This window comes from Hermetia illucens, chromosome 5 (genome assembly GCF_905115235.1).
Source record: "Hermetia illucens chromosome 5, iHerIll2.2.curated.20191125, whole genome shotgun sequence".
In the NCBI taxonomy this organism is placed as follows: Eukaryota; Metazoa; Arthropoda; class Insecta; order Diptera; family Stratiomyidae; genus Hermetia; species Hermetia illucens.
The window spans coordinates 64,259,784-64,277,016 of NC_051853.1; the positions used below are offsets into that span (position 1 = coordinate 64,259,784).

At 41.7% G+C, this 17,233-nt stretch overlaps 2 protein-coding genes across 2 annotated transcripts; both read right to left on the reverse strand.

Moving 5' to 3' along the window:
* Positions 1-4,867: 4,867 nt before the first annotated feature.
* Positions 4,868-6,329, reverse strand: LOC119657805 (SREBP regulating gene protein). Its single transcript, XM_038064901.1, has 2 exons — positions 6,021-6,329; positions 4,868-5,964 (listed from the first exon to the last, which is right to left on the reverse strand). The coding sequence occupies exons 1-2, from the start codon at positions 6,120-6,122 to the stop codon at positions 5,437-5,439; spliced, it is 630 nt and encodes a 209-aa protein (XP_037920829.1). The 5' UTR covers positions 6,123-6,329; the 3' UTR covers positions 4,868-5,436.
* Positions 6,330-14,096: 7,767 nt separating this feature from the next.
* On the reverse strand, positions 14,097-16,473 carry LOC119658119 (transducin beta-like protein 2). The gene is made up of 4 exons (XM_038065386.1): positions 16,437-16,473; positions 15,080-15,303; positions 14,641-15,013; positions 14,097-14,494 (listed from the first exon to the last, which is right to left on the reverse strand). The coding sequence occupies exons 1-4, from the start codon at positions 16,471-16,473 to the stop codon at positions 14,097-14,099; spliced, it is 1,032 nt and encodes a 343-aa protein (XP_037921314.1).
* Positions 16,474-17,233: the final 760 nt, after the last annotated feature.

The following is a 17,233-nucleotide window of genomic DNA, read 5'->3' on the forward strand; positions in this document are numbered from 1 at the left end:
AATCGGCTGCACAATTTTATTTTATCAAGGGCCGGATCTGGATGTAGTCGTGAGGTTTTCAAATCAACATCCAGTGCATCAAGTCACCGTTGTCTCGGCCGGCCTTTTGGTCGTTTATCGATTTTAACTATCAGACCAATCTTGACAGGTGAATTCTCGTCAACGCGAATTACGTGATCATACCGTTAAAGACGCCTCTCTCGCAATTTTTCCACGATCGGCATATCGACCGCGGATATCGTCTTTTCGGATGTGATCAAGGCGTGTCGCGCCACTAGTCCAGAGTAACATCTTCGTTTGCATTATCGCAAGACACGGTTCATTGTATTTATAGTTGGCCAGCAGTCAGAAGCATATAGGGCGACAGGGCGGACGATATTGATTTGAGTTTTAGATTTGAGACGCCCATTGATACGTTGATCATAAAGAATGCCAGTTCGGGAAAGCTACTTCACCCAGGTTGTGCTAATGCGTGAAGCAATTTCATAACGCAGTTCTCCATTGGCTGATATCTGATGATTCAAGATATTTAAATCGCTTAGTACCGGGCAGGTCGCTGCACTAACAGTGATTGCCTGCTTCATGGGGATCGGTCGTCAAAAATTCAGTTTTATTCAGATTCAATCTGATGCGATCATTTCATTTTTAGGCAAATTGTTCGAGACCATTTTTGCTATTAGACGCAAGGGAAACATCATCTATTTAAGGCAATGTGCAGGACACTGGACGTTGGATGTGACAAGACAGAAGAAAATGAAGTGGTGAGAGGGCGCTTCCTTGATGAATGATTTTGATACATTCGTCGCTACACTTCGAACTTACTTTTGAGATCGTTGTAGAGCAATTGAACCTAGCGAACGAGTTTCTTTGGTACTAGGTGTCGTAGAGCACGCCTGATGAGTTCGTGTGGCACACGGTCAAACGCTTTCTCCAGATCCAGAAATGCAATATAAAGGGGGCGATGTTTCTCCTTGAGTAACCACGCAACGTGTGTTGCGTCAGTAGTTCTGCAGTACTTGACAAATCGGCTTATTTAAACGATTTCGCGAATGCGGCTGCTAAGAATGCGTTCAAACATCTTCATGGTATAGGAAAGTAACCAGATCGGACGGTAATTTGAACATTATGCTGAACTACCTTTCTTTTTCCATATTGGATCTGAGGTACTTTCTTGCCAGTCAGATGGCAGGTCGAATTGGTGCACACATCGGCAAGGCTTGTGGAAGTGGAGGATGATAAAATTCTTCCCTTGAAATCTGCTCGAAATATTCACGCTAATTATCCGTCGGGGCTCATCGATCAGTAAACAAAGTATCGTTTTTACAACGAATTGTTCGAAATCCTATGTGCGTTGGTGTGGGCTTTCGACAAGCTAATACAGATCGCTCTCACCATTTCGAGCGTTCAATATATCGTAAAGATCTTTGTAATGGACTACTCGGCTAACAACGACCACTTTCTTTGCTTTCCGATTGGCATTCTTATAAAATTTGCCAGTGTTTTATCGTCGAGAAACTTATTGCTTGATTTTTTTTCACGGACTTTTATTTGAATAACCTCTTTCCAAACCCCAGTATCTTGGTTGATGAACCGCTGATCAGGTTTGGGACCCCGAGGGTTGCATAGGCTGCTCTGTGGATCGTGTTTTTAACTTGGTTCCACGATTCTTCCACATTCGTAATGGTTGGTAATTGTGTGAGTTCATTTCTTCTTTTTTCCCACGAAATTGTCACCATTTAATGCGCCACGGGCTGGTGCATTCCTCACACTATTTTATTGTCGGCCAAATTCGTAAGACAGTAATCAACGTTCCATTGATAGATCAGTAGCTTCCTCCAAACTACAATTTTTATTTTTCAATGTAGATATATATTTCGGTAGCAACTTCCCCCTTCATCGGTACAAAGTTCACTAATTACTTAAATTATTCTTAAACTTTTTTTTTAAACTTTCAACTTAATTACCCGTTAATTATCGCGGCGAGTCTTATTAATTTTGAAGGGCAGTTACCTGAACCTGGTTTAATAACCGCGTTGCGTCTTCTCTCAAAATTTCCTAAGGGTCCAAGGTTGTAGTTCGGTTTATATGACGCAAGAGCTCAAGATTTTCCCGTTGAATGGTATGGACTTCTTCGACTATGTGCGCTGCCACTGATGATCTTATGCACGACTTTTGTTCCCGAACACTACGAGTACTTACCGCTTCCTTGATGTGTTCATTAAATCTAGACGTTATCAGGCGTTTAGTCTGTCCTATGTATATTTTATTACAGCCGCTGCACGTTATTCGGTAGATCCCGTTTTTTCCTCTGTTGTCAAAGGATGCTTCCCAGTAAATTCTGCTAAGTGGATCGACTCAAACCTACGACTTCCAGCTGAAACTTTTTTACGCAATTCCTGATGTTGTTAAATAAGTAAGAATATGGGATACTTATCCGTCTGGTGGTTGCCTCCTTTTGTTATATAGGCTTGCCTATTGTGTTGCTTGATTTTCGTCCGATCAGTTTCTCAATAGTCTGGGGATTATACCCATTCTTACTTTTCGCCAATTGCGTTCCACAGCCTATACCCTTACCTCCCGCTCCTCCAGCTTATTAAGCTGGCGATCACAAATAAGGTTTATGCTGTCGTTCCTTATTGAAACCGTATTCCGAAAGAGGGTATGTGATCAGTCGGTGAATCATGCAATGCAAAATGTATGGTGTGAAGTTGCCGGTATCGTTCTCTACGTTAGAGGTTAGATATTGTCTTCTATTTATAGTCTAGCCTAAAATTGATAGACCAGTAGCTTCTCAGCGTTGCTGTAGGCTTACCGTATATCTCGAAGTTAAGCTTCCCGCCAGAGTTGACGATATTTAGATCTAGTAAGGGTAGAGCTCCATCCTTTTCTACCTCTGGTGTAAACTCGACTTTATGATGAATCTTGCTTATAGATGAGATGACCATGTCTTCCAACAATCGCAAATACGTCGTCTACATACCTAAACCATACTTTAGGCATTATTCCCCTCGATTCAATTTCTTCTTCGATTGATGACATGAACCTTTCAGTGTGTAAAGGCGAGAGGGGGTTCCCCAACGCTACTCCCAAAATAGTTTTCGTTCATGCAGAGACTGTCAAGGTTTACATAGATACAAACTTTTCTTCTCCATTCCGGGCCAGACCCAAACTGGCTCAGCCATCTCTTGAGTTCGAAAATTGACTCTTTCACTGGCGTGTTGGGAAACAATGCCTTCACATTGACCGACACCATCACCTCGTCCACACCCAGCCTCTCAATGAGTTGAAGCTTCTGTATTAGTTCATGGGAGTTAGAAACTGAATACTTACTATTCGTCGTCCCAAGGGTCTGGCATTCATTGATCAACCACTTGGCGATGTTGTACGTCGGTGAGTTTGAGTCCGCAATAATTTCTCGCATCTCGTCCCCGTCTTTGTGGATTTTCGGTTGACATCTGATTCTTGGAAGCGCAGGATTATGCATTCGGCGTCGCCCAATATTCGGGAATTCCACACTAGCTTCCTTCAACGTTCAATCGACCCTTTTGATACATTCGGGCAGCGGGTTGTTCCGCAATTCGAAGAAATTTCCACTCTCCAGTTTCCGAAAAACAACCTGGTCATACTTAGTTTTTCCCATAACGACGACATTGTTCCCCTTGTCCGCCTTGACAAAGTATAGCGATTTCTCATGAAGTTCGCGTATTGTTTTTAAATCGCGTTTACAAATTTTTAGCGGCGCATTATTCCGAATGATTTTACTTATACCCGAACGAATTCCATCCTTAGTGTCGTTATCCGAGAATTTTATACCTACCTCGACATTAACCACGGTTTCGTTGACAACCTTAGTTGGTGGTACCGCGAACGCAAGACCGTTGTTCAACAACAGCAGACAATATATAATCTCTTAGCAACGGTCGATGGGTACGATGGTCACAAAGGAGGCAGCTTTGCAGTCAGTGATAAAATGTCAATGTCGATTTGCGTTTTACTGTTTTCACTGTAAAATGTAGGAAGATAAGACAATCGTTTGATGAACGATGTATCCACAAATACAAGGTCGTGAGTTTCCATAAAACCGACTATAGACTCGCCACCCTCATTGCGTGCTCCAAACCCTTTTCCCTATGCTACCTGTTATCGTCTGGCTTTTACACAAGTTTATAATTTTTTTTACCGCGTTCGCGCTCTAGGTCGCAGATTTGCCACTACAGCAAGTTTCTTATAGAGTGCAAATATCAATGTGCCTTCTCCGAAGGGCTTTTGCCAGTTCCTCAATCTTTCTAGTGAGGGTGCCAATATTTAGCGTGTAGACCCGTATTTGTTTTTCCCGGACTTGTTTCCTAACGTCGTCCATGCATCAAGAACCCTTGCCCATTTCTCGGTAGGACCGGGGCCCATTTTGCCGCGTCGACTGAGGCGAACACTCTAGCACTTTTCAAGGCTTAGGACTTAACACGATCAATTTGTCTTTCACGACATTGGATTTTCTTGGTTGGACTTATCATAGTAACTCCAATAATACTTTATTTATCTCTTTCCTCAGTATTTTATTTCTCATTTAGGGATGATAGTACAAAGTTCGTTGCCTCAAACGCTCCTCCTTTATCTGGGTTTGGAACCAGCATGCTTTCGGCCGTAATCTCCTTAATATTCAGTGTCAGTAACAAATTTTGGAAGCTTGCTTGTAATAAGACTTCGTCCCGTTAGTAATGATATTTATTATCTTCTTATGGTGATTTCTACAGGCAGTCAGGGATGTAGTATGTTATCATAACCTGATGTAACCAAAAATGATGAGTTCGTTGTTGCTACATAGTAAAGGCGATAACAAACTTACTCATCGCGAAAAAGAAATAAGAACTTGATCCCTGTCATAAGATTTATTAATTAATGTATGTACACTTGATATTCCTGCCATGAGGCTTAGAACCTACTCTAAATTAAAATTCTTCTTACACTAATTTTCGTAATGATATTACACAATTTTGGTCACAAAGCAACTTTATCTATGACATGTCAACTCCTTAGAAGATAACAAGGAAATAGAAAATCTGGAGGCGAATCTAATTGAAGAGGTAGATCGAAGGCGGGCATACAGAAAAGTACGACGTTCTGGCGGTTAGTCGGATTATTCTCAAATTGACGGTGAAAGTCCACCGACAGAATCGGAGGTTTATGGCCAGAGGCAACTGCATCCCCAGATGCAATCAGATATAATTTGAACAGTTTTAAATTTGGTTTTTATATGCATTTCAGGAAGTCTTGGGCTGCAACTATTCTGCTGGGACGCTTCAACATAGAATGGAGCTGGACTCAGAACTACCCTTGAATTAGATTAGCCTCAGAACGAGGTGGATGCACATAAACGTAAATTTCTAAAACCCGCAACCCGTTAACCCCGAGCCCTTGAAATTCTCCACAATACTTTCGCTACAGCACCGAGTTCCCCGCGACCTCCTTCTGAGATTCATGCGCCTCCGTCTCCCCGTAACAATGCTTGGTTTTCGGGTCTCTGTACTTGTTCTCGTGTTGCACCGAGTGCGAGTTTGTCCGACACTTGACCAAGCACAGTTCAAAGTGATCTTTGACGGAGGCAAATAAAGCCGACTGGCGTCCCGACGCCTTCGACAGTACCTTCTCAAGAAGCTCCCGCTTGTGGGGATGCAGGCAGCAGGACACACAGTTCTCGTAAATTGCACAGCAGTTTGCCTGATTGCAAGTCTCGCAGGAGTAGTGTTTCGTCTGATCAGCCTCGACGTTGCAACAGCCAGTCCAGAGGAGGTCGGCGCGCTGGCAGACATATCCTTGGTCATCAACGATCAGCACTTTTCCCTGCACTGAATTGCGACAAGTGGAACTCAGGTCATTGGTCCGGTTATTCTCTTGCAAAGTTCGCCAGATCATGGGGTGCTCGCGACGCACTTCGAATTCGTCGGAATCGAGTGAGAGCGGTCCACCCTAAAACGGGAAACATTAGTTGATGCTTACGAAGGGAGGCGACAGAACCCACTTACATTGCCTAATAAATTAACGAGAAAATATGTAAGCGAAAATATGAAAATCAATCCCAGAACCAATCGCCGCCGGATGAATGCCAAAAGCGCAGCATAAAACATCGCGGCCGAGGAAACTCAGACAGGCAGACGGCGGTATTTGTCACATCACAGAAACATATCTTTATATTGAGGAACCGCCGGAAAGGGCTCTGAACTTCTCAATCTGTTTTTAGTTGGCCTAGAATTTTCTAGCTTATCTGAAATTTTTTACATATGTTCCGCCTGGAGAGGATTTGATAACAAACTTTGACAGCTGACAGTTCTGTTTTCAATGTACTGCGCTAAGTTGGTCGACATTTAGGTCTCAAATTGGCTGAACAAAGTTTGATCTTTGTAAGCACTTTTAAGGTATTTCCCCGGCAGTTCGCGTTGATTCGCTGGTATAAAAAGTTTCTCGAAACGGTTTCGAAAAAAGATAAAAATTGATTATGGTAAATTAATGTTATTTATATGGATGCTAGTCCATTGTAGGAAATTTGTTCAGCGAGTGACAGCGAAACCGTTTAATACTCTATATTGGTAACTCCTTACCGATTCATTACTAGTTTCTGGCGGATTGTTCTGGAAAACCTAGATTTTTAGGATTTGGAAGCCATGAGTTTTGAAGAATAAGCGGTACGCGGTAAATTGCCATTAGTACTTAGTAATTTCAGCGATATAAGCTGGATATTTTGGAAATAAGCAATGTAAGGTGGCGGGACTCTGGAGGCTACTCCTCCACCTCCTGTGGCAATCTGCTTTTTTATTCTGGAAAACCACATAGTAGTAGAGGCGAATCCGGTGTCGGGTTATCTCTGACGGCTACTGCAAGGCGCACTGTCTTGACCTGGGAGCCGGTTTCTGATAGATTCTTAACTGCAAGATTCCGGACCAGGTTAAGGAGCATCACAATTTTGCAACGCTACGCACTAACGGGGACTTCCGAAATAGTGGAAAAGGATATTTTGCAAGAGCAAATACATGCAATTCAGGGGAGGATTCTGACAACACCTCGCTCCGACATGTGATGGGAAAACACGATCTTGACGGTCGCAACGGTAATTGTGGAGGTTCGGGAATTTCAGCAACTTCCAACGCCTCGTCATTGGTGGCACATTACTCGAGCACCGAGCCTGCGATTAGTTCTGTTGGGTCTTAACTGACCGACGCTATCGAGCAATCAAGTCAACCACTTCGCGATCAGTAGGAGATTTAGGAGTTGCCCTCCTGGATGGGCATAACCAGAGAGGCGCTATCCACAACCACACGGTCGTGGTATCGCTCATAGATTTTGCTATTATATAGGTTACAGAATCGTCCATTCTCATGTAGGGGGCCAAAAATTCTTCGGAGGATTCTTCTGTCGAACGCGGCCAAGAGTTCGCAATTCTTCTTGCTAAGAACCCAAGTCTCCGAGGAATACATGAGCACTGACAAGATCATTGTCTTGTACAGTAAGAGCTTTGACCCTATGGTGAGACGTTTCGAGCCGAACATTTTTTGTAAGCTTAAATAGGCTCTGTTGGCTGACAAAAACCGTGCGCGGATTTCATCATCGTAGCTGTTATCGGTTGTGATTTTCGACCCTAGATAGAAAAAGTTATCAAAGGTCTCAAAGTTGTAGTTTCCTATCTTTATTATTCTCGGTTGGGTTTTTGTTCTCACGTTGTCACCAATATATCGTCTTTCCTTCATTGATGTGTAGGCCAAGATTTCGCGCCGCCTACTCGATTGGGGGTCGTTCTTCTCATGATATCGATATCGTCAGCAAAAGCCAGTAGTTGGGTGAACTTAAAGCATTTACCTTAGCTTCACGGATCGCTTTTTCCATCCCCTTGTTTTAAATCGTTGTTGACTTGCTTACCAACTCTTTACAAATATATAACGTCCATTATTAGGAAAGGGCCAATGCATGCTTCGATACCAATAACATTCTATCCGAGGAACAGATGGGTCGCCCAGTCGAGTCAAGCGGTGGCAAAGAACAACTCATTATCGACTCGGTAATAGTGCAACAACCAACTAAAGGTCAAAGAAATCTCTTTGGTTGTTATATCGAGTGTACCAAGGCTTTAGAAGGCGTGCCGCACACCTGGCTTATCGATGTTCTACATCTGTAATACATTGTTCAAAAACTAATAAAGCGGTTCACGGGAGTCAACACATCAGAGTTCATTCATATACGAAGAGCATCTTCCAGGGGGATTATTTGAGTCCTCTTTAGTTTTACATGGCACTGAACGCCTTTTCATGGCTACTGAATGATGGAAGGGCTCATGGTTTCGCAATGAAGTATGGCCTACGCGCTAAGTATGGCTGCATTTGTCGACCACTTGATGCGTTTAGATGACATCAAACTTATGCTGGTACTGATAACCACCTTAGAAGTTTCTTATGAATAGTAGATATGTTTAGCCGTGATATTCGAATGGAATTTGGATTAGACAAGTATTGAATCCCAGCAACTCACAAAGGTCATCACGAGCCGCATGCCTGACATAGCATTGGTGGCCTCTACATTCAAGTTATTACCGATGCAGACTTCTACATGTATGTAGGAATTCTGGTTGGTTAGTTGACAAGAAAGTGGTTATAGTTTCCATAATATTATCAACTGTAGGTATTGTACCTAAATTCCTTACGGCTTCCCTTGATTGGGACTGTGACTCTTACACAGGTTCAAACCATCCAGAACTACACCATTCTGCATACGTGCTTGATGTTTCTGGGAGTTCTTCTTCCACGAGCCTACCACTGACCATCACCACCAGAGCCTTTTTATCTTTTAAGTATGTAGGATCTTTCGAGCCTAAATGCTTGATAATTAATGCTAGTAATAGGTAAAGTTCCTTTCCTTGAGAGCTCTTGATACAGCATCTTAGGAAAGTGCAAAAACTTTGTAGGCTTGCAGATTACTCATTGAGGAAGCTATCACCTGACAGTTAGGTATAAAATGCAAATTCATTAGATGATTGGAAAAAGAAATCTAAGGTCCAGTACGGATGGCCGGCAGGAGTCATTTATTTGGGCGCCCGGCTGAAGTCTTCGCTGAGATTTGGGACGTATTCCAAGGAGCGTGTATAGAATTCTCGGATATGGATCTTTTGCATAGATTAAGTATTGCCAGACTCTATGCATCTCAAATCAATAATGGGATAGCATCGCGACTATACGCTGATATGTCGCTGCTGCAACTACAATCACTTGTGTATTGTGGTGCAGTTGCGGCTGTCAGATTGCGCGGTCAGAAGATTCGCTTTCGCGTTATCGGTTTTAGTGATCGAAGAGAATAGAATATAGAGGTGCATTTTCGGGGTTATCCAACACAGCATGCTGAAAGGATTAAAGTTGAAGGCACCTGCCATGCTACTATGTCGGGCATGCATTTTGTGGACGTTGCCGAGGAGGCGGTCTGATGAGCCATAAATACTCGCACCATAAAGGAGCAGGCGAGTTCTTTGCGTGCGGTTGCTTGTAAAGCAGATGGTGGGCGGGTTCCGCTTAATTTGAAGGATCGGTTTTTCAATTCTCTGCGTGGGATGAAGTCAGATCAAGAGCGGATCGATGACGGGAAGTCAAAGGCGATGCACGGTAAACACGTGAATTGCCTCTGATAATAAGGATAGGTCGTTCCACGTATGTTGTTGATGATGCTATCCCCCATAATACCAACATTGAAAGGTAATGGGTGGAAAAGAAAGTGAACTATGAGCCACTGGCTCACTGGCTTTTGAGGAATTCTCTTATTAACCTACCACCGGCCACCACCACCAATACCCTATATATTTTAAGTAGGAAGGGTCATCCGGACCCAAAAGCTTGGCACTTAGTACTAGTGTTAGGTAACTTGGAAAGAAATAATAATAGGGAAGTTCCACCGCGTCCTAGAAGAACTATTGCACCTTTTAATGTTTATAGTATACCTATTGGATGATGTATCTCAGCGTTGATTTTCACATTACCTTACTAAATTAGTAAATTTTGCAAAGTTTCGTAAGACTAACCAAATACGAGGGCGGTCCGATAAGTACTTAGCCTCTCCGCCCGATGGCGCTACTTTCGCAAGAAGTATTTACTGTCGTGTAGAACATTCTCTTAGACGGCTACTGTCAAAATTTTAGTCGAATAGGACTTGTAGTTTTGTTTTTAGCGCGTGTAGAAGCGGGCGTGCGGGCGAATTTTAGAAAAATGGAAAAAGAACAATATCGGTCGGTGATTCGATTCTTGTTTTTGGAAGGGAAATCGCGCAGCGAAATCAAAGAACGCTTGGATGCTGTGTACGATGACGCTTCTCCTTCGATGGCGACCGTCAAAAATTGGTTTAATGAATTTTAACGTGGTCGAACGTCAGTTTTTGATGAGCACGCCCCGGTGCCCCGAAAACGGCTACTGCGGAGAAGAACGTTACAAAGATCCATGACCTTGTATTGGCAGACCGCCGATTGAAGGTACGCGAGATAGCCGAGACAGTAGGCATCTCAAAAGACCGCGTGGGTCATATCCTGCACGAAATTTTGGGCATGAGAAAGCTGTCGGCGAAATGGCTGCCGCATTTGCTCACTTCGGACAACAAGCGCAATCGTGAAACCACTTCAGAGCAGTTGTTGACGCTGTTTAAGCGCAATTCGAAGGAGTTTCTTCGTCGTTTCGTAACCGTCGACGAAACATGGATCCACTGGTACACTCCAGAGACCAAGGAACAGTCGAAACAGTGGACTTTACCCGGCAAACGTGCTCCCAAGAAGGCAAAGACTGTGCAATCGGCAGGAAAGGTGATGGCCGCCGTTTTCTGGGATTCACAAGGTGTGATCTACATCGACTACCTGGAGAAGGACAAAACGATCACAGGGCTGTACTATGCCGAATTATTGAGCCGATTTGACGCCGAATTGCGGAAAAAAACGGCCGCATTTGGTGAAGAAAAAAGTGCTCTTCCACCACGATAACGCACCGGCTCACACTTCCGCCGTCGCCACGGCCAAATTGGTCGAATTGGACTACGAACTGCTGATTTGGCCCCGTGCGACTATTATTTATTTCCTAACTTGAAAAAGTCACTCGCCGGGCAGAAATTTGAGTCGAATGAGGAGGTTATAGCCGCCACGGAAGCCCACTTTGCAGACCTCGAGAAAACGTATTTTTCAGACGGGTTAAAGAAGTTGGAGCATCGCTGGAAGAAGTGTATCGAGTTAAAAGGAGACTATGTCGAGAAATAAATCGCCACTTTTCAAAAATTTTCGTTTTTTTTTGGTAGGCTAAGTACTTATCGGACCGCCCTCGTATTTTTCATTTATTTTTGTGTATTTTATTAAACATAAAAAACCACGATTTGACTCTGCCCTGGTAAAAAATCGTAAAGCCGTCATCGCTTCACTTTTTTGAAAAGTTTGGGTGCAACCCCTAAGCGAGGAGTCCGTGGACCAGGAAAGAGGGAGCAAGTTGCTCCCCATTTGGTCCGGTCCAGCATTAAGTTGATGCGGACTTAGAACCTCATCATTCCCAAAACGAATATTTCAGCTCTGGCCAAACTCTGGTCAATAAGGCGGATTTGGGCTCAATATAATGCGTAGTCATGTCGTGTTCTACGAATTATATAAAGGAGCACTCAACATCTGCGAGCCGCTACGGTCACGCTGCTCCCAGGGCAGAGGTAAGGCAGCGTCTGACGATTTGCCTCTGCCCTGGTAAGAAACCGTAAAGCCGTCATCGCTTCACTTTTTTATAAAAAAACCCATTGCATAACACTTCTTCCAACGAACTCCACAGTCTCCTTAGCGTATGTAGGATATAATTCCATTATTAGTAGGATTTCAAATATAAGTTCAGTTAGCAGATGTGTGTAGCGTTGATTTATCACTCTAAATCTAGGAATTCCAAAAAGAGAGGAGAGTCAATAGGACTTCTGACATGTATTTGCTTTTTTTTGCCAAAATATTGACATCCTCTGAAACGTTTGAGAAAGAAGACGCTTTATTTTCTGCTTGTGGAATAGGGCGAGTAAACGAAACAGAAATTTGTTGACTAGCAACCTGTAGGCTTCGAAACTTTTTTGTTATAGAGGCGCTCAATTGGCCTCGAAAGTGATCATCATGTAATGTTCACTTGTTTCTCGCTTGTGTGTGCGTCGCCGTCGATGTCTTGTCTAAATCGTAATATCAAGATTAAGTGGAGACTGCTCTGTGCTAATGTTCTCTCTGTGTTGTTAAGCACATAGAAAGTGACCACCACTGTTACTCAAAAGCTCCAAGTCTTCGTCAACACTTGTTTGCGACGATATCAAGGTGCGCTGGCCTGAAACTACGTCAAACAAAGAACTTTAGTCGGGAACGAGTTAATCAAAAGTACTTGGCGCAGAACAGTAGAGGAGGAGTGCAAAAGTCTCGAGAAGTTCTGGAGAAAGTTGAAGCCAGCATTCCAAAAAATATCAATACAGTGGCTTACGAGCTTGTATAGTATAGATCAGCCAACTACAGGAGTTTACATTTTTCAAACGACTCCCGCTTGTTTTCAGTATGAAGAAGAAGCAAGCAATGAGTAACCGCTACTATTGTGGGTATACTAATATATTTAACTGAAAGGCATCAAGGAGTTCTGCTTCTTGAGTTTCTCTATGACGATGAGTCAATTTCTGAGTTTGCCTCGTAAAAACGAACAACATCGAATCGCACTAGTCAACGGAGAACAATAAAGATGAAAGACTACAACTTTGAAACCGTTGAGACTTTCTCCTATCCAAGGTCGAAAAACACAGTCTATAACAGCTAAGACGATGAAATAGGCGCACGATTGTTGGCTGTTAACAGAGCCTATTTCAGCTTACAAACACTGTTTCGCTCTTGGCTCTTCGCAGCTTTCGGAAGAAGAACTCTCCGAAGAATTTTTGGCCCCCTATATGATGATGGCCGATTCCGTAGCCTACATAACGATGAAATCTATGCGCGGTACCAAGACCTTCTGGTTGTGGATAAAATCCGATTTAACAGCTTGCGGTGGGCGAGTCACTTAATCCGTCTGGTTGAGGATGATCCTGCCTGGAAAGCCTATAATGGCAATATCTATGGTAGGAAAAGAAGACGAGGTAGACCCTGCCTGAGATAAAGCGATAGCATAGGCCAGGTCGCCAAACAGCGTTTAGCAATATTGAATTGGTGGACGTCGGCGCAAAACCGGGATGTCTGGAGTTCCTTACTAAGGCAGACCTAGGGCGGATACCGGTTGTTGCGCCATTGATGATGATGATTGTAGTTTTGCATGGGGTCTTCAAAAACTGGATCCTTGTGCTTTTTTCTAAGAAGATCGCTCAACGATGAGTTGTGCATTTGCTATCTTCTTTCCGATTTAAAAGGAAATACTCCATTCAATTTCTGTAGACCGCATAGATACTTCGTAATACTACTGGTAACCAAAGCAAGGAAAGCAGAGTATTTCATCTTATATTCTTTTTATATTGGATTTCCGATCTGGTCTTAAATTCTCTTAACGTACAAATTCACACGTAAACGGATTATGGGGGGGGGGGGGGATTATGTGTTTTTATCAATTTTTGTTAAAAATTAGAATCATTTTTAGTATGTGTGTAATTAACCCCAAAACATGTTAGCGCTCTGGTGATTGTGGAAAATTAGTAAAATTATTTTTTCATTTTTTTCACTGCCAACTCGCTTTATTTCCATCCAGTCGTCGGCGCGCATAGCTCCGCCACACTGGCATATGGCGCGGCGCTTTCCTTAATCAGCTCGTAGTTATCTTGATGTCACCATTAGAAAATTTCACCATAAGATGAGTATTTAAATTGATCTTATTGGTATAATTGCACTTCACACATTTGAATTTGAATCATGTTAGGCCATTTTTTTTTAAAAAAAGGGAACATTTTCTTGGTTTTAAAAGAGATTAAAATAATAATAATATGTTATAATTGCCAGGTCTCAAATAAAATTAAATGTAATATTAGTTGATTAGAAATTTATTAAAAATTTTATAAATTGACAAATTTTCGAAAGTAACAATGCATGTTAACATTAGACATTGGAAATTATTACACGGAATTCGAGTTCAAGAAAATTTCTTCAAAAACTCCATATTTTCTTCAACTTGTTTTTCGAGACGTTCTCGGGTGGCACTGGTCAAGTTGGTTTTGAGCTTAGCTTGCATATTCAGATTGGTTTCCTTGTAGCCAGTCACGTTGTGATACATTCGAACATATCGGTCGCCTGCAGCAAATAGAAATTTTCCCATCGGATCGAAGGTTATTGCGACAACTGCTCCTTCGAAAACATGCTTGAGAGTTGCGTCGCATTCACCAGTACTTCCCGAAAATATTTCCACATTTCTTCCAGTTGCAATTGCAATCACTTCCGCGTTGATTGATAGTGCGATTAGGGATGATTGGGGTGATTGTGTATATTTTCCAGTTCGGAGGCATCGTGGCGATTGGCCTTTCTCGTATTCAACTGGAAATGGAGAACAATTTGATCAAAGAGAATAAACTCCGAAGGTTTTATAAACACGAGAAAATGGATCGATGATTAGGTTAAGTTATGGTATGTTATGGTATTTGCTTAAATATGTTACTTATAAAGGGAAAGTGAATATTTACTTCTGGTGTCGAACAGCTTCCAAGTGCCATCCTTTGAGACAGTCGCCATATGTGATGTATCTTGATCAAAAGCGACATCATAGATTCCAGAAGAATGTCCAGACAAATCAAAGGCACGAATGGTTTTCTGATATTCGCCAGTTTTCGAAAACTTCACTTCCCAAACTTTACAATCTGGTGCAAAACCACAGGCTGCTATGAATCGTCCACACGGTGATATTTTAGCTGAATATGTGTTCATCAAATACGTATCAATCTTGTCCAGTTGGTTTCCTTTAACATCCCACAAATATAAGTCGGTACCATTATCACAACTCATCATGAAGCGGCCAGTGCATGATATTCCAAAACCCACGATGTCGTTGTTAGTTACCTAAACAGAAATAACAGAAAAGCGAATATGGATATAAACGGATAAATAAGTGAAGGCAGTACAAACCTTTGGATAGCAAATGCCCTTCGAAGGCCGTGCAAACCAGCCATCCTTTTTATCCATTTTGTAGATTTCAACGCAGTTCTCTGCCAGTTTGTGTATGGCAATGGTTCGGTCGTCCGGATTCCAAGCAAGTTTCGTGGCAGAGTCATATTCTACGTTGATTCGGAAGGATTTACGGGTCTTAGCGTTGTCGAGATGAGCACAGGACCAGATTAAGATGCTTCGATCTGAAAGTAACAAAAATTTGATTGTTTTTTTAACGATATTAGGAATCAATGTATGCGTATTGTACTTAGATTGAATGCGCAAGCTAGAATTCAAGTTAGGGTGAGAGGTCGAATATTAATAGGAAAATGTTTTTTTTCAGGGCAGAGTAAATATCGTAGTAAATATGGTCGGTTGAAATTAAAAACCACCTCAGAGTTGGCTGTTGTCAATTGCGGGGATAGCACAACTTTACAGGTTCGCCCAAGTGTAATTAAATCCTACAAAGTATCCGTGGACATCATACCCTTGAGTACCTCTGGCCGGGTATCTGTTTCGACGATGAACGTTTCGTCGCTGCACGTTCTCACGCGAAAACATTTCGACAATCTAACGCCAGCATTCCTTGCCGCTATATGTTTATGTTTTTCCTAAATGGCTTGAAAACCATACATTTCGTAGATAATAGATTTAAACAAAATGTATTAAGGAGAAACAAAACATTTTAAATAATAAAAAGAATGAATCTTTTTACTATTTTGTAGGTACAATATGAACTAAGCTATAGCTGTCAAACGTAAATTCGTAATGTCTAAATAGAATAATACTTTCAATGTTAAATAATAAAAAACTAGTAACTTTTAGTGGAAATTCTTCTAAAGCTCATTTAAATTGTATGAGAAGACCTTTAAAATGAGGTATAATGAAAGTCTGTGCGATAAATAATAAGAGAACTATCATCATAATAATGTAATTTTTGATATAAAAATCAATAAAAACAAAACCTGGGTTTCTCATATAAATTAAAAGTAAGCTGAATCCGTTGGGAATCTACTGTATTTAAGCCCTCGCAATAAATTCTGAAAATATGGTGGATATAGAGTGCCTAGTTCCTACATTATTTCTAAAAAAAAAAGAAAATAAAAGTGGAAAACTGCTGATTTAGTAGCCAAGAAAAGGCCACACTTTTATACTTTAGTATATTTTCACCATCTTTTTATTTTCTGAGATATATTAAAAAAATAATTTTTTGGTTTAAAAATAACAAAAACACATTTTTTTTTTAAAAAACTACGCTTTGTATATCCCTCAAATTTTCAGCATTTATTGTGAGGGCATGAATACAGTAAATTCTTAAGGGAGTCGGCTGGCTTACTTTCAACTGTGTTATTTATCTCACTGACTTCTATCATGTCTCATTGTAAAGGTATTCTCAAGCACTTTAAAAGAGCTTTAGAGTTACTCGTTTTGTGTTATTTGACTTTGAAAGTATTCACTTTTTCTAGACATTACGAATTTACGTTTGGCGAGCAATAACTTAGTCCATATTGCACCTACAAAAAATGAAAAGATTCAGTTTTTTTGTTATTTCATAAGCTTTGTTTTTGCTTAATGTCATTTTTACATGAAATGCATGGTTTTTGATATTTTTTTGAGGATTGTGGGGTCCTAAGTCCGCATCAACTTGATGTCGGACCGGACCAAATGGGCAGCAACTTACCCCCTCTTTTTTTGGTCCGCGGACCCCTCGTTTAGGGTTCAGCATCCAAACTTTAAAAAAATGTTGGGCGATGACGGCTTTACGGTTTTTTACCAGGGCATAGGCAAATCGTCAGACGCTGCCTCACCTCTGCCCTGGGAGCAGCGTAACCGAAGCGGCTTGCAGATGTTGAGTGCTCCTTCATATAATTCGCAGAACACAACATAACTACGAATTATATTGAGCGCAAATACGCCTTATTGGCTAGAGCTTGGCCAGAGCTGAAAATATTTTTTTTTTGAGAATTGTGGGGTCCTGAGTCCGCATCAACTCGATGCCGGAATTGGTCCGATCCGGTCGGTCGGTTACATTAAGTGCAATACGTTAAGTGACATTTGATTATGCGCATCGTTATTGCGGTATAAACTCCTATGTGGGGCATAGTGCGTCAACCGCACTTACGCATTTGCAGC

Bases quoted from the DNA above. Each gene is read 5' to 3' on its own strand.
- LOC119657805 (XM_038064901.1), bottom strand. From the start codon at position 6,122: ATGTTTTATGCTGCGCTTTTGGCATTCATCCGGCGGCGATTGGTTCTG. The intron at 5,965-6,020 runs GTAAGTGGGTTC...TTCCCGTTTTAG, and splicing joins TCGTTAATTTATTAGGCAAT to GGTGGACCGCTCTCACTCGA.
- LOC119658119 (XM_038065386.1), bottom strand. From the start codon at position 16,473: ATGATAGAAGTCAGTGAGATAAATAACACAGTTGAAA. The intron at 15,304-16,436 runs GTAAGCCAGCCG...TGTTACTTTCAG, and splicing joins GATAAATAACACAGTTGAAA to ATCGAAGCATCTTAATCTGG. The intron at 14,495-14,640 runs GTAAATATTCAC...CTCCATTTCCAG, and splicing joins GAAGCTGTTCGACACCAGAA to TTGAATACGAGAAAGGCCAA.